Genomic DNA, 20,664 nt, shown 5'->3' on the forward strand with positions numbered 1-20,664 from the left:
TCTGCTTCTGCTCCTTGTTTATTGTGCGTGTGTCCTTTTACCCTCCCTGCAAAGTTGGTGGTTTCATTTTTATTGTTCAGTTGATAGTCCAAAGTTAGCTCCCTAACTTTGGAGGGAGTCCCCCTCCTAAACAGCAGGCATCTCACCAGAACATAGCTAGAAGTCCTTAAGGAAAATCCAATCACAAAATAAACTGTTTGAACTTTTTAAAGTGCTCCAAAACAACTTCCCACCACTTTTCCAACGACGTCGTCGGTATTTTGGGTTCATTTTATGCAGGGTTCCTATGCATTCTGAATTGCAAAATCTAATTTGTTGCCACTTTTTAAAACATTCTAGAAATATGGTTACACAGCTCTTGGTCTGGTATTATATTCTACATGATTCAAAGTTAATGAACCAACACCATGCTGAGCTTGACATCTAACTAACGGGTTCAGTTTTTGTTTTTTTGTTGTTTTTTTTGGCAGGAGGATGGAGGGGGCGTAAAAATGCTTCATTTTAAAAGATTTCTACTTCTCAAATGGCAACATAAATCCCCCAAAACACAGATTATTTAAACCACTGTGAGGTTTTGTGTCATTACACCTAGTTAGACCCAATTGTACAACTATAAATCCACTTATCTCAAGATAAAGAAGGCACAAAATGACCCTGTGATACAGTTTGCTTTTATAAGTGGGTTCCAAGTCAGGGACTCAAAAAACAGAAAGACAAAAACTCTTGTTGTAATGCAACTTCCTGAGTAACTGATGAGATGAACTTGTTTACACTCACAAAGAGCTTACAATCTGCAGCAGAAACTGTCCTTATTTCAGCTTTATAATCCTCTGTATGCATTGCATTTTTTCCTTGCTTTTTCTTAAAGCTGGATTCAAGATGTGGTGATTTGGATTCCTGAAATCCAAAAGAAGCTGCATCAATTGAAAATATAAAGAGGCTATAAAAACACACCACTACACAAACAGGATTTACCAAGAAAATATTCCTGGCTAAGTTGCAGAAACATTGATTTCTTAATTATTTTGTGGGTTTGTGAAGATACCTGTCGGCCAGCAGCAGCGGAGCCTTGTGACAAGCTGCCCGGACTGTTTGTGTACTTGTTCTTCTGGAGGTCCATCAGGGCATCTCGCTGCCGTTCGATGTCCGCCTTGTGCATGCTGTTCAGGGCCTCCAAGCTCTTTGCAGCCACAGAGTTGTGCCGGCGGTCCAGCGAGGAAGACGTGAACCCGCCATTGCTGTTGTCCTGGAACCGCCGTGCCCCACGGCCGCCCCTGGCAGCCAGGGTGTGGTAATCTCGTGGGAACTCGGCATCACCTGCAGAGATCATGGAATCCTTTCTCTTCTCTCGACCTGCAGACGGGGAGAAATTCAAAAACATAGAAAGGAACGTTTGTGAAGCGAACTTGAGGCTGGTAAACTGCAATTACTTTAAATAAAATTAAACTTAAATTCACAGATCAAGCTTCAGTCTTTCAACTTTATTGAACTAAGAAAAAAAAATGTTTCAGTAAAGAAGTCAGATGTAAGCTGATAGATATGTAGTGCTGATCATAAATTTACATAAACTGATCGTAGGCATGAATGTCATTAATGACAATGATTAATGATAGGAAAGAACCCCTGCTAATGTCTGCTCAATCATTTTAACAAGTTACATTTCAACTTGACATTTTTTCGTAGCCATCAGCAAGCTTCTGGCATAATTCTGACTAATTGATCAATCTTCATGCCAAGTTTATTTAAATTAGTCCATTTCTTAGAATGGAGTCTGCTGTGAGGCATATTCAACACATTTCCAAATAGGATCCAGGTCAGAGACATTCAAAACCTTAATGGCTTTGCAAAACCTTTTCTGACATACACTTGGGAGTATTGTTCTGTTTCAAAACTAAATTTGATTCAAGTTCTAATTATGTGACTTAAACATCTCCCTCTGTTCTAACAAACTCAAGATGTTCATCAGCTGGCAGTTGCTCACCGCCCACTTTGGGCTAATTTAACATCATCATGGTCTAAGAGGGTGGAGATCAAGAAGGAAGCCGGTGGCAGCATCATGCTCAAAGGTTGTTTTGCTGCAAGTGGCGTTAATGCATTGAAGAAAGTGGATGAAATAAGAGGACTGCTTCCAACTTCTTGAACATCTCCTAAAAACAGTCGCCTGAAAGCAATCAACAGCCAATTGCTTTCGCAGGACAATGATCTTCAGGTTGAAGTTCAAGCTAGCTAAAAAAAGAGAACATTTTGTATGGTTTAGTTTCATTAGTGCCAAGATGGAGTCCAATCAAGCTGACTAGGGCAGGTTTATTTCAAAATACTTTCAAACATTCACATAATTATTGAAAGCAATTTTTAAATGATATGTCAATATAAATAGAACTCAGAAGGAAAAAAATAGGTTAAATGTGAAAATGTTTAAAAATGAAAATGTGTGAAAATGTTTTTTCATAAATGCTTTTATGAAAAAAATATTTTAACAGAAACAAAAGAGTCCCTTTTTGCAAGGGACTCATTTGATTTTTTGGATTTTTTTAAAATCAAATAAAATAAAAACTTTGAGCATAGATCTGTTGTGGGTTTATCTAGATAGAAAACAGACATGTGGAAGTGAGGAACTACACTGCTGGCATTTTAGCAGCGCGTGAAAATGAGGAGAACATCTGTCTGTTTTTACAACTGTAACTGTCCTGGGAACCCCAAGGCAAGACGAAACAGTCATGCAGTAAAATCTCCTATTATATGTGAACAGTCTTGTGTGTGACATTCAATGAGAAGTGACAGAAATGGGAATGTCTGTCTCCAGGGGTAATGAAGTTTAGTGCCCTCTTGTGACCAGTTACACATAAAGCACCTCTCGCTTGAGGATGGTGATCAGTTACAGTACATTTGCAGTTTTCATGAGTTAAATTAAACCAAAAATAAGATGATTGAATAGGACAGGAGTCAACATACAGTAGGATTTTCACGGGACAACATTCTGCTGCAGAACATTATGCAAAATCGATACTTGACGATGTACTGTGCAGAAAACATTTTGCAAAAGAAACATTTTACAACACATACACACACCTAAAAGGTCATAGAAGCCAATTTGTGTATTAATAATGTTTGAAAGATGGTTTAAATGCAATAGATTTTATTATTTGGTGACACCATTATTTTCTCAATCATAGTCAATGATTACTATACAAGTAAAAATATTTCATCCCTTGAGATTTCAAGTCTTTGTTTAGCTAAAGTGAGAAATAATCAAATTATATTTCTAGCATAACAGAAAGACTTTCAATTGGGATTATTCTTTTGATCCCAATGTCCCGACACTTCAGCAACAAATCTCAAAAATAAAAACATGCCTAATTAAATTTCTCTCAGCTGCTTTTGCTTTTGTCACCTAAGTCATTTTCAATTGCTAAAAACATAAATGCTTAGACAAATCAGGAGTTCATTGGCTAACGTTTTATCAAATGTGTCACAGCACAAAACAGACCATCACTCTCAGGTCAGCTTATTAGAGTAATTATGAGGCAAGGGGTTGAAAAAAAGAAAAGAAAAAAATCAAGGTGTGGAATCTGAAGTGAAGTTTGTTTAAAAAGGACAACAAATCTGCTAAAAGTTTCAAGGAGATTTTACTCTTTCACAGATTTAAACAGCGGTTCACGGTTACAGCACAAATATATTATAAATGTGGTGAATTTAGTCTGAATTTTAAAGTACAGGAATGGTCCCTTTTTGTCATTCTGGCCTACATAAACACTGCAAGCTTAACAAGCTCATATTAGCTGTTTAATTAGTGAGCTTTTATAAGCTCTGGTAAAAAAAAAAAATTGTAGGAGATACTGCAATGTGTCAAACCAATCACCAAAATCTAGATGCTCTATGCATGGAAATCAAGGGAACAGAAAGCACATCCAACTGCTTGATTTATGTTATAATCATCTTGAAAAACAGTAGCCTAACAAACACCATGTTGAAGAAATTCCTTATGATGTTGATATTTCACTCAAAGGTGTGATGGAGAATGCAAGTTAATATTTTGTGCAGCATGCATAGTCCAGTTTCCAGTTCCAGGGTAAACAGTTTTATAGAGAAACAACCAGAGCAACTACAACTGCCCACTGCCAGAGGAGGGATGCCATGGTTTTCTCTAACAAACCATTAGGTTCTTTCAACCATTGGTGAATTATTCACAGCAAAAAACATGGACAGTCATGGCATGGAAACTGGGAAGCACAATCACTCTTTGAAAGGCAAATAATTAAAAACTACCTCCATGAGAAGCAGGTCAATAAAGCAGCTGACTGCAGGCTGGCTAGTCTGGTAAATGGCTCCACTAATTAATGAGCTAATAGCTTTTTATTCATGTGTCAGAACAGCAAGGTATAATCTTGTGATATTGCCAGTCCGATGTTAAATTCAGTGTTAATAGTTCTACTTCAGTATACAAATCCCAATAAATGCCATAAATAAAAACTAACCAGTTATCTGTAGTAAGTCAAATCTGGTTTTAATTTGAAATGTGTGTAAAATCCTATAAAAAACATAGCACTTCTAGACTATGTTAAATTCATGATGGCATTTTGGCCCATGCCTTTTTTCCAGCCATATGATTTAAGACTCATAATACATGGCCCAACAAACTAATAGACAATACTTCTGAAATAATGACCCTGTGAACTGACTAGTTTCAGCATATAAAAATCTTTAGATATTTAAACTCTGGGACGTCTCAGTCTTTTCTCACATTACACTGAAAGTAGTTTTATTCATGTTGGCTGGTTGGATTCATGTCATGTTAAAACGCTTCTCCAAGGAGCAATATGGAAGGGCCAGCAGAAGCAGGATAATATTTCTATAGAAATCCTTTACATATTGAATCATTAGAGTTTTCTGCTGGGGTATTGATCATCTTACTGCATGAAGAACAGCAAATTGCTCCATCAATATTTTGTCTCACGCAAGCTTGTTTTTTATTTTTTATTTTATTTTATTTTTTTGACTGTTTTAGTAAATCTCAAAGGTATTATTGAATAGCTGGGTCATCTCAGCAAGCATTCAGGAAATGTTGAATAACTGTGTGTGGACCAGTTATTGATGAAGTTTGTCTCACCAGTCTTGTCAGAGTTTTGCAAATAGTTATCTCATGAATAAGTTTGTCTCTCTACTCCAAGCTGAAAACAAGGTGAGGTGGACCATGCTGTTCTTGGAGAAACCGGTTTCAGCTAGTTCAGAGAGACCCCTCTACTCCTTATCTTTAAGTTTCTGTTTTATGACCAGCCCCCACCCCGCTTTCAATAAAACCAGGCTGCTGCAGGGGGACAAGTTGGAGTTGTCCTGAGGCACCACTGAGACTCTCCCCCTTTGCAAAGGCTGAAGTGATACTACTCTCTGTGTGGTTCTTTATATGAACAGGTAAAAATACCCAACAAGTCTCAATAAAACTTTACCATGGTGCTGTCTTCTCAAAAAACCCAATTTCCAACCATTTCTTCAAACAGGAGCGCATAGCTGAATAATTTTGTCTAAATCTTACAATTATGGATTTGAGAATTTTCTCAGCCTTTATGATTTACCAAAACATCATAAAGATATAAGATGAAGACTAACTTTTATTGTTCTATGAACAATCACAATTACAAACATAATCCAAGTGCCCGACTGTCTAGAAAAAATTCAAGACTCATGTTGCTTTCTTTCTGTGAAAGTATTAAAACATCTGAGTAAGGAGAGTGATTTTGGGAATTCAAACATTAAAAGAAAGAGGAAAAATATGAAAAATTAGTTAAAGACATATATGGTAGACATGAGCAATGCCATAAAAACTTGAAAAGTTTGACCAAATTTGATAAATAAACAGGAACTAGTTGGAGCTGTGAACTTGGTTCATAATATTTAAGTGATGGACTATGAACATGAATTAATTTTTTTGAAGGTCTGAACTAAATTTACAAGTTAATATTAATAATTATATTTGATAATTAATCTCTAACCAAGTCACATTCTGGTTTTAAAGAAAATGAGAAGATCTGCATCAAAATCAAATTGGAATTAAATTTCTTCAACAAATGTTTTATATGGGTTTAGGTCATGTCAAGAAAATCCGAGCTCATCCCACTTCCCCATGCTGGAGATTTTAGTTTAGCAGTAATAATAAATAAAGTTATCTTTAAAATGAATCACTCAAGTGACATCAAGGCCCAACAGTAGACTTAAGTGTCAATAAAGTTAGTTTAACAGTAATAATAAATAAAGTTATCTTTAAAATGAATCACTCAAGTGACATCAAGGCCCAACAGTAGACTTAAGTGTCAATAAAATAAATCTGGTTGTGTGTGTTGTTTTTGTCTCATGCAAACTTTGCTTTAATTCTACTTTTTTCTATCTAATCATAAGAAATCATAGTCAGTCAGAGAGAATCATTAAACAGGAAAAGCAGGTTTACTGGAAAAAGAGGAAGTAAGTTTCCAGCCTGCAGATTTATAAAAATAGCTGAGACTATTCCTTATTTTAAAGCATGAAAGTTTAAAGAATGAAATCTAAACATTTTGAGTAATTTGATAAGATTCAAAGTAAAATACTTATATTAATAATGGTTTACTTGTAATAATATTTACACGTACATTTGTGGGAACACTTACAAGAAAAACAAGTAACTGTAACTTTGGCATCAAATAATTAGAATCATGGATTATTCTTGGTTTCTTTTCAGAAAAACATCTGTAATAACTCACATTAGGATTATAATAAGTATAATTAATAAGTTATGGTTATAAAATCATAAATGAATGATAAATCAGAGAAGCTGAAGAAAATAAATGTAATATAAGTTATGGTTATAAAATTATAAATGAATGCTAAATCAGAGAAGCTAAAGAAAATAAATGTGATATAAATGTGATTTTGACATTAAACTTGAAATGGTGTAAAAAGGTGTAACTGCAATTAAACATCACTGATATGTTGGAGGTAGAGAGTAGGTGAAAGGTGAAAGGAAGGGAAAAAGGGGAACTAACAGGAGAGCAGAGATGATCAACGCCTTATTTAGAGAAAAGGTGAAAGGCAACAGACACAGGAGGTTGAGCAACCCCGAGACATTAGCACAGACATTAGGACATAATGTCTGTAAGACAGTGATGGATATGAGATCATCTGTCTGAGCAGTCAGCCAATGAAAACGCACCAAAAGGTGGATAAACCCTATAAAAGGTGGGTGCAAAAGAGGAACCGTTCGTTGGATCCTCCGGGCAGCTTCGAGCCAAAATCGAGATGGACAAAGAACTCTGCAGCTGAAGAAGAGCCGGGGCCACAGAGCCGAAGACTGTCCCGCTCATGGAGACCAACCCGTCAGCCCCACAACCTGTGGCTTCAAATCGCACTTCTCTCATCGGCTGGGTTCAGACCCCAAAGACAAAGATGAAGACAAAGACGAACAACAAAGGCAAAGAAGAAGAACTGATACCTTCCTTCCTGCAAGTCCTGTGTGACCTCACCATCCATGCGGAGAAGAAGCTCATCAGACCTACAGAGATCCCTGCCTTCGCCGATCAACATCTTCCTCCTGCTGCAACATCTTCATCATCATCAAGCCAGGTCTGGGGTTCGAAACGCCAAACTCCGTCCGTCTCTCTCAAAGGTTCCCTTTTTTAGTTCTCAGTGTCAGCAGTAGGGAAAGATAGACTAGATGACTGATTTTACTTATTTGATTATTTCTGCTACTGAATTAAGCTGTACTGACCCTTGCAAAACTGCCTTACTAATAAAATATTTAGCATAAAGAAAGTCTAAAAGATGTTGTGGACATTCAGTTAATGAGTCACCTTAAAGTTCTTTGATGGTTGTAAAATAGCTGTGATGTTTGATTCTGGAGAGGAAGAGGTGGAAAATGTTTTATAGGTTGCTGGTAGCCCAAATGTAAAACAACATCCTTGGGACTCGCCCGAGTTACTAAAACCTACCTGGTTCAATAACAAATGCAAGTTGTAAAATAGAGAACGAGCGACCGTTAACAGGTGTGCTCTGTGAAACTAGTTGGCTGTAGGCTGCTCAGTCTGGCTAATTCACAGGGGGAAGAAGGGTGGGACACCTGGATGTAGGCCGTCAGATAACCAGGCGAATCGTTTCTCGAAACCAGCTTAAACAGAGTTTACTTCAGTTCTGGACAGGGTAAATCCCAGCAGATTTAGGAAACTCAATTAACCCGTTAGAAGGAGAGCTGGTAGCACATCTCCCCTCTCAGAAGAGGAAGTACGAGAATGAGAGAGTAGAAACAGAAGAGGGGCGGGGGGGGTGTTGCGCAACAACAGTCATAATTTTACACATCTACACATGCACACACACAAATAAGCAGGTAAAAAATTAAGTTAAGTTACATTAAACTCCAGTGACTAAAACTAAATGGACTGAATCCAATTAGGGATTGTCTAATGGATTTTCACCCACATTAGGAAAATATCCAGACAACTTTCTGTCCAAGTGAAATTTAGAGGTAAACAGACACATAATGTGCATACTGTGCACTACAAACAAACTGAATTACATGACCTGCAGGGCTTTGACCAACACAGTCTCCACACATTATTGATCTCTCCCCTAAGTGTTCTCCTTTTGCCCGCTGAGCAGCAGAGATCCACTGAAGCAGGACCTTAAAGTTGATTAGCTTGCACTTAGCACATTTTACTGCTCTGTGCTGCACAACAAAACTCCACATCACTGCATGTTTGACCTTTTTCCACGAGAATATACAAACCAAAGCATATTTATCAAACATTTAGCCGTCACTGGGAAAGTTCCCAATGGCATATCTTTCACCTGCCTTGAGCTTAAAATTGCTGCAGTAATTAATGATTTTCATTCAAACAGGGAAACCTTCCTGTCTGTGCATTCACCCTGACAACAATGTTTTTGGTATTTCAAATAGTGTCTCAGTCGGTCACAGATGTAAGTTTTCTGATGGCAGCACAGCAGCATGCCAATGTGTATCCATGGTAAGGCTATAAAAACGAAGGGAACTTGCAGAGACTGCAGGAACATCCAGACCGGGCCCTGTCACTATAATTTATGTGACGCCTTGAGCAAACTTCTTCAGAGGGTGTGTGTGTGTGTGTGTGTGTGTGTGCGTGTGTGTGTGTGTGTGTGTGTGTGTGTGTGTGTGTGTGTGTGTGTGTGTGGGTGTGTGTGTGTGTGTGTGTTTCAGTGGGTGGAATTGAGAGTGTGTGAGGCAGACAGACGCTCTGTTCTGCCGCAATACCTGCTGTAATTTACCTTCTTAAAACAACTCTGGTTCAGGGATGATTGCTCACACAACTGACATTTTCCCTTTGTGGAAAATATTAAACCTGTTGACCAAGGAATGTATTCTTAGTAAAACTAATTAGACTAATTTTCATTAAGATTTTATATGTAGCAAAACTGGCTGCCTTCTAATTCAGTGCACAGTTTAGGCAAAACATTTTGTTTTCAGCGTTGTTGGACTTTGGTAGACATGTTTCCGTTGTACACTAAAAAACAAGATATTAACTCAAAGAGTCAATTTCAACTGCAGGCGCCTTTGTCAATAACCATGTTTTCTCTATGATCCTATTGCAGTAACTTTGCAGCAATTATAGACTAAGGCTTCTACTTTGTGTAGAATTTAGTTCATCCTTGATGTTTTTCTCACACAGACAGCTTCTTTACCGCTCTTCCTCCTAAAGGTCACTGTCCAAAAGCATTCACCTAGCTATGTGTAGATGCAATCATACTAAGCAACTTGTCAGGGTTAGCCAAATGATTGTGTAGCGCATTTCTCCAGAAAGGCCTTTTGTACATCTTGCTGGACAGTTTTACACATCCTGATGTTTTCTGTGCTGTAACTTAACTCCACTTCAAGTTGCTGATGACCTAGAACAGAGTGAAACTGGCAGCAGTATCTAATTTGCAGGTAACCGTTAGTAGCAGAAGACACATATTTTATTTTAAACATACATGCCTCCTATTGAAGTCTTATGACTTTCTATCCAACTGTTTTCTGCGCTAAACTAGTGTTTAGTTTCTTTGAGTTCCACATGCTTTGACGGCAATAAACTCTTCACGAGAAGGAAGAAACCCTCTAACAGAAATGGAACGAGAACATCAAAGTGTTGTGAGCACCATCTTTAAAACCAAAATAATTTAAATACTAAGGTTCAGCATTAATACAAGGTTGAATGAGTTATGGAATAACGACGGCTCATAAATCTTCTTCCTGCTGTTTATCTTGAGATCACCCACGGCGGAGTTTATGTAGCTCAACCTGCCGCCTGCAGCTGCATTTACAGCCCATATTTCCCGCAAAACTGGAACCTTCATTTCCAACAGTTATTAAACACTGCCATGACTCTTAACATTCACAGAAAGCCTTTGTAAATCATTTGACTGCTTTGTGCATTGCTTGTTTTCCAGCACTTATATGCATTCAAACATTTCATGTCGTTAAAAAAGAAAACAACAACAAAAAAAGCAATCTTATGAATTTATGGCGGCAGTAAGAGCAAGCCAACCAACTGATAACCCGAGACAAAATGCTTTGATCAGTCTTTTTCCTCATACAGATTTCTCTCAGATCCAACTAGATATCAGGCAATGATAATATAAAGCACAGATCAAAATGTTTACCTATTTTAGTGTACTGAAATTAAGCAAGGCAATAATTTCATGCAAAATCCATGATAAAGGTGACTATAACAAGCATCTTGTCACTATATACATCTGATCGAAAGATTTCTTATTTTCAGACACTGACGCGACAACATTTGCCAAAGCAACTTTTGTTTCCTTGCTGAAACCTTGACAAGAATGGAATCAGTCACCAAAACAAAAACTCCATTTATAAATTGGGAAACAAAATGAAAATCATAATACTGTTCCTTTATATAAACTCCAGCCATTAATATTTGCTTAAAAGTACACAATACTTCAATCTGTCCTAGTTTTTAAATAATCTTTTCCACACAATTTCTGTGTAATAACTGAACCATGAGACAGTTTTACCTCTAATTAGTTCCACATGAATGCACGTTCAGAATAACATGTTGGGAGTCCACAAAATTTGGTTTCACTCAAATGATTGTGACAGCTTACATTTTAGTAAAGGTTCTTCTTGAATAACATTTTGAGAACATTCAGGTCTAAATTATTTGCATAGGGACAAGTGTTTAAACAACACATACACATATAGTAAAAGCCAATTACTTATACCCCAAAGCCTATTTTCTAAATTGAACTAGACACAAATACTATACACACAAAATCATGAGCAGCTTCCACTTGTAAAATTAAGACATTGTTCATAAACATGTAGGAACAGCTTCACCCCCCTGCTCCATTGTTTCTGCTCTCCACTGTGTCATTAGTGCTTCTGCTTCTGTTGTTAGTTAATGGGATGCCGATTCCTCCCAACTCCCCCCTGGCAACGCCTCTGTTATTGTGGCTCCACAGTTCTTAACCCAGCAACTAGTCAAGTTGATGAATAGCTCTTTAATTTTGTATTATAAATAAAATGTTTAATCTTTAATGCTGGTGCAGATCCCCACTGAGAGGATGTCAGATTTTTAGCTTCACTCACATCTATAAAAGTAGTTTTACACAAATAATGCTACAATTTCCAGCCATGACCAAAGCCAATTCAGTTTATGTATGCAGTGTCTTGAAAATGTATTCACACCCCCTTAAAATCGTTCACATTGTGTCACATTGCAATCAACACCTTAATGTAATTAGTTAGGACTAAATACATAAACACTAAGAAGTGCATTATTGCAAAGCGAAAATTGATTCAAATTTAATGAAAAGAAAAACATTCTGAAAGATTTGGTATGCCTTTTCTCTGGTGATTTAACATGAAAAACTTTGTGGCTGAAAATGAACAGAAAATCCCCACATCCCTGGTGAGACATGGTGGCAGCAACACCATGTAGTGGGGATGGAAAGGAAAGTTGGCAAAAGTCAGTAAGAACGTTCATCTTCAGCGGGACAAGAATCCTAAACATATAACCAGAGTTACAATGGAAACGTTTGGATCAATGCATGTGTGGTATGTTGGCCTAGTCAAATTTAAATTCTGTAGCAAAAAAATATCAAATTTACACAGACGCTTCTATTCCACTTTGACTGATGTTGGCCATTTTGCAAAGAAGAATAGGTAAAATGTAATTTTAAATTTTTGTAACTGCTGCAAAATAAGATTCTACAGAGTCGTCACTCAAGGAGGCTAAATACAGCTGATAAAATTAGACTTTTCAGAATATCTTTAAAAGCTTTTGAACACCATGCATAATTTCTTTCACATGTCACAATAATGTTTGCATTGGTCATATAGAATCTCAATAAAATACACTGAAGTTTGCTTTTGTATTGTACCAAATGTGAAAAGAATTCAGAGGGTGTCAACTTTTACAAAGCATTCACTATTTAGATTATGCTGGAAGTCTTCTGAATAATTTAAGCAACAGAATTTGGATGCATGTGATCCGGTGTGCATCATTATTCTGTGATTATCGCAGCTCAGAGAAGCCTAAACACAGAGTGATTGTCATTGTGCCACTAATATTATATTTCATAGCTCCTGGACACATTCCAGAAGGCTACTCAAGGCCACATCCAAACAATTTTTCATTACCAGGCCGAAAGCGTTTCAGTGTGTTGGTAGTACAACCTTGGCCACTGCCAGCTATGGTCTGACACATGCAATTTGTTAGTTTTATGGTTTCATTGGGCTCAGATCTAATCATTTATACTCGGCCCTGCTTCACTCAAAATTTATTTCAAATTATTTCCCCCTCTCGACGGTTTGATTTGGAAGCTGTGATTTGTTGCAAGTTTATCCCAGAGCAGCAGATTGCATCCTGATAACGATGAGGTACACGTAGTTTTCTGCATGAAATTTCATGTTTATTCTCCACAAATCCATTAATAAGAACTGAGGCAGGAAAGAAGAAGTTGCTACAGAAATTCATACCTAGCTAAAACATACACTGTTTCAGTGTTAGACATTAAAACCGTTTAATTAAAAGGGGGAAAAAAATGCATCCATGTCATGATTTTACATTTAACTGTCAATTGTTTTTATGCTATTCATTTTGACCTAGTTTCGCTTTGAAAAGCGAAACTTTTAATAGTTTATCGGGATATTATCTGGCTAATTAAAAGTAATGAAAAATGGTTGGACAAGAAAAGATTTCTAACCACGCAAAGACTTCCTTCTAACAAATGAATCTTTGATAATGTTTCATTCTTAAAAGCTTTTAAGACTTGTGGTAAAAATCAAGTGATGGTTTGAGTACAAATACTTGATTTGTTTATGGAAAACTGTATAATTTACCATACAGCTATTGGCTCAATTTGGACAGTGCTATACATTTAAATACTGTATGTCAATAGGAAATCTCATAGAGCATTACAGAAAAAAAATGGTTGTTTTTTTTTTGTTTGTTTTTGCAAGCAGTGTAGAAGATTCACTGCAGAAAAATTCAACTTACATCAAGGGTCCTCAATCTCTTTGCAACCAAGAGCTACTTCACAGGGACTGAGTAATAAACAAGGCTACCAATTTGAAACAGTTTATGCTTACTTACATAACTTAGTGATGTGTACTTTTGGAACTGCTTAAATATTTGCACAAAAGCTAAAACTCAAACCAACTACATGGTAAGAGATACCATGTAGTTGTAGTTCCACCATGTAGGGGAAGAGATATCTTATTTATGTATTTAGGAAGGAGAGTGAAATTTATAAATAGTTGATAGGGGACACAAATTCAAAGAGTACAAGTGATTATTTTTGCAATATTGGCTAATGTGGATCCCAGGTACTCACAGAGGTTAAGGCCACAACAGTCTGCAAACAGGTAAAATTTGTGAATACTTGAGACTCCCCCTAGAAACACTCATAACTATCTATTTTAATAGTTTTATCAACAGATATACCTAAATATATTTTTATACACATAGCTAGTGCAGAAGCTACTATCTCCAGTCTCTTTAATCTTGAGGATACAGTCAAGGAGTCTTCATATAAAATACAATAAAAATGCACAAAAATGGGAAAAAAAAGACAAATTCTATAGATAGTTTTCAATATAAATAGTTTTCAGTTTTCAATATTTTGGAACATGGTTTCGGAATATGCGAGTACCTGGAGAGAACCCACCCGTGCTCAGGGAAAGCTCGCAAACTCCGTGCAGAAAGGCTGGGATTTGAATCCAGGGCAAGGGGCGAGTCAACAATGCTACCATCTGCACCAAATGAACCACTGACTTCAAGTAATGTAGTAGCAGTCCATGACTCTGTTCATTGACCAATAATAGTGCTGCCGGAGTTTAGTAAGCTCTACATTAATAGAATAATCGATGAAGAGTCCTGTTTTATCTTCATAGTGTCACAAAATGCATTTCTAACTATGTAATTTCAAAATGATGAGGCCTTCAGTGAAATCACATTCCATGAAAATTATTTAATATTCTGCATTTTTTCCTAACAAGATTATTTTTTTATATACTTCTCATGATTGAAAAATGAATCACCAGTATATTTATTCATTTTCACGTAGCATTCTAATTTCGAAATTGAACTGCTGGAAACATGCTGCAGGCTAAAACCAAGTTGACTTCTGTCTCTCATCCTACTCTTCCATTCCATCTCACCATCAAGAATTCCTCAATCATTAGATGCAATTAATCACAGGAGAAGGCAGTATGCCACAACTCACGCAGCTCTCCAGGGCAGCTGAAAATAAAAATAAATGCTCCGCAGGATCAGAATGTAAATGGGTGCCGACTATATTTAGACGGATGTGCATTTTTACTGAATACAAAATTGCTGCCAAATGAAACTGTTGCCAGCAGGGAGATGGTAAATTCAGGATCACAGAGTAACAGTGTGAAGCCGATAAAAAAAGGAGGTCACTCTCTCAAAAGTCTCACCCACAGTGTTGATATTCTTAGAGAGCCACAAAATTGAAGTTAAAATATCTATTAGTCCTGAAACAGCTTTATTTCAGCTGGTTGAATTATGAAATAATCTTTCTAGAACATAGTCACAACTGAAACCAAATATATACAGTAGGTGTTAAAAAAATAAGCCTCACAGATTGGCATTAAATTAAGCTACACTTCTCCTGTTTTAGGCCAGTTAATTTGATGACAACTTTTATTTTCTTGTAGCCAGGATAATGAGAATTTAAGTTATTTTAACTTCATTCAAGTTCAAAATTTTATTTACATCTGTAACACTTTATTTGAGGAGTTCTTAGCATTTGGTAAAACTGCCTTTGAACTGTATGACTAAATCCAACGTCTTGGTTATCCTTAAACAAGCCTCTCTATAGTTAGACCAAACCTCGTGTAACCAAGTCGCGCTTGTACACCATTTTACTTGCATCTCTACTTCATTGTATTTTAATCATTTTGTCAATAATGTAACTTGCTTATGTTTGAGACCACTGTTATTTGGAAGACCATGTGCCCAAGCTTAATCTTCATAGCACATGTCCTCAGAAGTTGTTTAAGTATAAAAGTCATTCTTCTGTTCTTGAATACATTGTGAGAGGGCAACATGCTTGCAGAGGGCAAACATTTTAGTAGTACTTTTCTTTTTTTTTCACCCAACAAAGCCACATAGGAGAAGCAGGTGATTTTGTAGGGATTTGACAAGTTGCAAACATAGAACTAATAATCCCACATAATGCCTTGGAGTGGCAGTCAGTCAGTAAACATTGACAGTTCAAACAGTATTAACATTGGCCTCACATGTGTGACTGTACTTTTTTTCTGAACTCCAAGTCATTTCAGTGCTTTTTTGACCCTAAAGGAAACCTCTCTGCTGAATTCCTAATATTATTCATAGCTGATCCTAAATTTGATGACCTGTCTTCAAATGGAATTATAATTCAGGACAATCTGGTGACAGGAACAGGAGACAATTAGGAGACAGGACCGCTGAGGTTTTGTCATCTTTACCTCCATTCCTGATCTACTCACACTCATTCAGCGCTACACTGCCTGAATTTAAGACTGTCTGCTGCCATTTTAAGATAAAATTTGCATTCATATCAGGTCATCCTAGCTCCAAGTGCTCTGGGACAATATGCATCAATTTTCCAACACTCAGGATGTGGTCCAACCATAGGGACTTTAAGATGAGAGTCTACCTGATTAGGATATCAGATAAAAGAAGAGCTGCAATTCAAATAGCCATGTTTATTTGCAGATGGAGGTCTGAATTTGGCTACTGAAGAACAGATGGATCAAAAGGTCCCTTCCAGGTTACACTACCAATACACAGTCCACCCAGGAGTCCGCCCCATTTTTCAGCCAATAAGAAATAACTTGGTTTGATGCCAGATACCAATTTCTACTCTGAGAGGAAGAACTGGTAATTAGAAAATGACTTGTCTGAGTCCAGGACACATTGTGAAGGTGAATAATTGATATCACCAAGTGAACGGAGGGACAGGATGAGTCAGGGCTTGAGATCTGTTAGAGGCCACTAATCAGTGTCTCATACCGGGCTCTGGGAGGAAGCCAGTTCAATGGTTCGGCTTTGAAATCTCCAGGAAAAACACACACCATCAACAGAACAAGAACTAATGTAAAGGTATGCGTGAAACCAATTCAAAATACTGGAATCTAAATGATGTATGACTAAACATTCTCCATTATCATCTTACATTACTTTCACACCACTCATAATAACTCGAATTTATTTTTAAAAATCCTCTTACAAGCAATGCAAACGTTTTTGAGTTAAAACCCTCTATGGTATAATGTTGCCATTTGGCAACAAATCACCTGAAGCCCTTCCACACACATACAGTACCTCCAATTTTACAATGTAGTGCACTGAAAGAGATGAGACCCTAAGAAAACCAATAGCAGTGTTTAAATTTGTCACACAATTTTCTGGAGGGAAGTTTGACATCCTTTTCTACAAACTTCTTCACAGGGAGGGGCCTCACCATTTGACTCCTCAGAAACCATGAAAAAAAGTATTTTTATGATATTTTTTGACTGGGAAAAAATACATACTCAACAATAAATGAGGTAAGTTCATTATTCTGTCATTCATTGTGCTGTATTTGATAATTTAATAATGATAAACTGTTAAAATGTTGATGTTGCCATATGACAACACTGTACCATTAAGGTTGCCTCATGGCTAGAGTCTGCTATAATCATGCATTTTGTGAGTCCTTTCCATATTGCATATGACTATATTTGATACTCTTTCTTCCATTTACATCATTAATGCAACAATGTTTTATAGTTTCTTAGGAAGAAAACCAAACTAGCACTTCCTTTCTATGGTAGTGATGGTGTATCAGGATTTAGTGTTGAAGAAAATGAGCAGCTTGCAACTTTGCAATGAGACAGTTGTGTGTTGCATTAAACTGGCATGTTCATAACATACTAAGGATATTTATTTGTTTTCTAGGTCCATCTCTTCCACTGGAAGCTGAGAGGAACTGCTTCATCAGCTTCCGCAAGCAGTAAGGCAAAGAAGGCAGGATCAAGACACTCAAATCAAAACCATTATATCAATGAAATATGCCAATAAATTAAATTGATTTTAGCTTTCAAATGAGTTTTATTGTTAACTATTATTGCTACTGGAGACTATTTAGATTTGAATAAAGGTTTTTACAATAATAAGCCAAACTCTCTTGTTTTCATTAATTTCCACTATGGTACAGTGTTGCCAAATGGCAACGTCAACAAAAAAATAAATGAAAAAATAATATTTTTAAAAGATTTGTCTTTATTATGTTTACTTAGTTTATTTTTATATCAAAAAAACATCCCAAACATTTTTTTCCAACTTGCATCATTATGCATACCATAGAGGGTTAAAACTAAAGAAAGTCTTGCAAATACAAGTATGACTAAAACATCGGCATCTCAGAGTCTAAACATCCATGATAAAATCATATTAAGAGGACCAGAGAGAAGAAACGATTCATTTTGGGAAATAAAAAAAACCAACTGGTTTTCAAATGCTATGTGTAAAACAAGTCATACATATCATATTAGCTCCTCAACAAAACATGGTTACAAACTTAAAAAGAGCAATATTCTCAAGGAAATGGTGAGGAGAAAAATCCCCTGGTAAATCCATTCATCCATGCATTCACCAGATCTGTTCAGAGGAAATCCACCAACTGGCATAGACTAAACAACTTGATGTTGTAATTTAAGCTTCTGGTGCATCTCTCTTCCCTGTGCATGTTCTTTTTATATTTTCAAGCTTAAATTTCCTGATAGTAAAAACTAACATGAAGAGGAACTGTATATAAAACCAGAAATTCAGAAATAACCCATGTCCTCTGATAGCCAGAGGCTCATTTTGACACTTTTCTGTGACAGGAAGTCTCATTTGCCAACATAAACTAAAGTGTGGAGTGTATTTAAAACCAGAGCACCATGGACCAGCTGATATACTGTCACCATGTATCCAGAAGCCTCTGAATTATCCCAGACATAAAGTATGGTCTTCCATTCAAAGTAAAAACTCTGAAGTCTCTTAACTTTACAATGTAAGAGTCAGAGAAAGATTCAGTTCAGTGCCTCTACATCTCCTTCCAGCCTCACTAATAGAAGCAGACTCACAGAGACTGCAGTCTACTTCCGTCTCTGCTCGTTATGCCTGATCTTCTCCATACTGTTCATGTCCCTTGTCTCCTCTTGGCCCTGGGTATGTGGGGCTGACAGCTCTGTGGGCTCCAAGCCAGAAATGATACTGGAGCGTGTGTAGGTCAGCATCTCTCTGGGGACGAAGGCAAACAGAAAATCACAACACGTTTAACAGGAGGCCGTGCCCTGGTGACTTGGCTGTACTCCAGGAGTTTGCCTCTTTTTCTTCACATATGTCCCACTATAGTTTAAACCAATTGGATAAATAAAATCACTAAGGTGGACCCATAAACCCTGAAGGTGTGATGCCATGTGTTGTCTGGCATCATTTGGTTCTTGAGGGCCCCTGGTTCCCTCAGTGTAGCAGGTTTGTTGAGCTGCTTGGATGGTTTGAAAACTTGCACTTCAGCGCACAGAACAGCGACGTCTTTATGAGACAAAAACTTAGAAAATGTACTATTTACATTCAAATGAGGTTTTCACAACCTTTTATTTTTGTTTTCTTTATTTTGTAGGCGTACTATGTTATTGTCTAATCATAAATGTTCAGTTTCATCGTTTACGATTAAACAATAAAATGTTAAAATCACAAAAAAACATTGTGTTCGATGCTTCTAAATGACACTGAATGGAGTCAAGTTTCAGTGTATTTAGGTGAGTTTTGACTCTGTAGTTCGTTACTGTCCACAGAGAAAGTTTGCGTGGCTGCCGCACAAGCCACGTTCATGTTATGCTGAGTTGTGCATAAAATATGGCGATGCACATTTTTTGTGCGTACACACCCCATTTACCCATTATACATGAGACCTCAGAAGGGGAAAGTTTTCAAACCTCGACTACAGATCAGAAGGTTTAAAAGAAAACAAAAAAACGCTTCTGATCACTAAAATACACAAGTACCGGCAAGTTATGCTAACAGGACCACATTCTGGTGTGGAGGTTCTTACTGAGGGAAAATAATTCAAAGTTATCAATGTTCAATTACTAAAGCTGTATCACTTTTGGGTGATCTGTCCCCAAACAATATTTTTGCCATACCATGGTAAAAGTACCAAGAGCTTATGCTGACATTAAACCAGACATCAGTATTTTTAAGTAAGTTTGCACTAGGATCATTTAGTTGAAAAGAAGCTATGTACACTCATGTCAGTTGAGAAGTTATACAGCATCAGTAAAATATTAAACTCATGGTAGGGAGATTATATACCATTTTTAAAGTAACCGTATTAATGCAGTAAGTTTTATCTGTAAGCTGAAAGCTGGAGGGATTCTATACATTTTCTTCTCATTTCCAACCGTGCATCAGTCAATCCCTTCCTGCTGCGTCTGTTGCTCCCAGCAACAGCTAAAAATGTGGGGCTGCATTTTTAAAGGAAAGCTTTTCCTCCAACAGCTGGTGCCTGTTCTGTATTCAGGCAGAATGTTCTTTGAACATCAGGAAACAAGAGTTTAGCTTTTTCAGCCAAGAACTAATTCACTGTAAGTTGTAATTCTAGCAATTGGTCAGAACAGGAAACAGACTTTTCATCTGAGCATTCGATCTGAATCTGTACCTGGGTCGCAGGGACATTTCTGTAATCTCTGTGGCATACAGTCTGAACTCCTCTTTCCTCTATTGTGATACAAACTAACAATACCACCCAGGTTTTATTTCAGTGTATCTGCTGTTCTGAACCATCCAGCTCAGGCAACATCTTTACCAGACTGCAACAATAAGCAAGATAAGCATGAAAGAAGTGCAGAAAGAAAATATATATTTAGATTTTATTTCAACATCTCCTAAATATCCACCACTACTTTTGCATGTTCTTCTCATTTGGTCTTTTCAAACCTCATTTGCCTCAGTTAGGGCTAAAGGACAACAGAAAAAGACCGGGCAAAAACAGACGCAATACATGTCCGTTTCAAGACGAAAACCACTGCTAAGCAAAATGATCATTAAGACTCATCTCAACTTTTCAACCATGAAAAGTTGTTTAACCTTTCTACGAATCATTTATTTGATATAATACTGTCACAACTGAATT

At 37.0% G+C, this 20,664-nt stretch overlaps 1 protein-coding gene across 7 annotated transcripts in view; it reads right to left on the reverse strand.

Moving 5' to 3' along the window:
* Window positions 1-20,664, reverse strand: part of LOC102234746 (SRC kinase signaling inhibitor 1) — a 94,137-nt gene that overhangs the window by 57,084 nt on the left and 16,389 nt on the right. For 6 of the 7 annotated variants that reach the window (XM_023341346.1, XM_023341344.1, XM_023341347.1 and 3 more), the window contains exon 2: window positions 1,046-1,353. In XM_023341346.1, coding sequence (XP_023197114.1) covers window positions 1,046-1,353 — 308 coding nt within the window. Of the gene's footprint in view, window positions 1-1,045; window positions 1,354-18,613; window positions 18,771-20,664 lie in introns of all 7 variants that reach the window. The other variant, XM_023341350.1, reaches the window with a different exon arrangement.

This window comes from Xiphophorus maculatus, chromosome 10 (assembly GCF_002775205.1).
Source record: "Xiphophorus maculatus strain JP 163 A chromosome 10, X_maculatus-5.0-male, whole genome shotgun sequence".
NCBI lineage: Eukaryota > Metazoa > Chordata > Actinopteri > Cyprinodontiformes > Poeciliidae > Xiphophorus > Xiphophorus maculatus.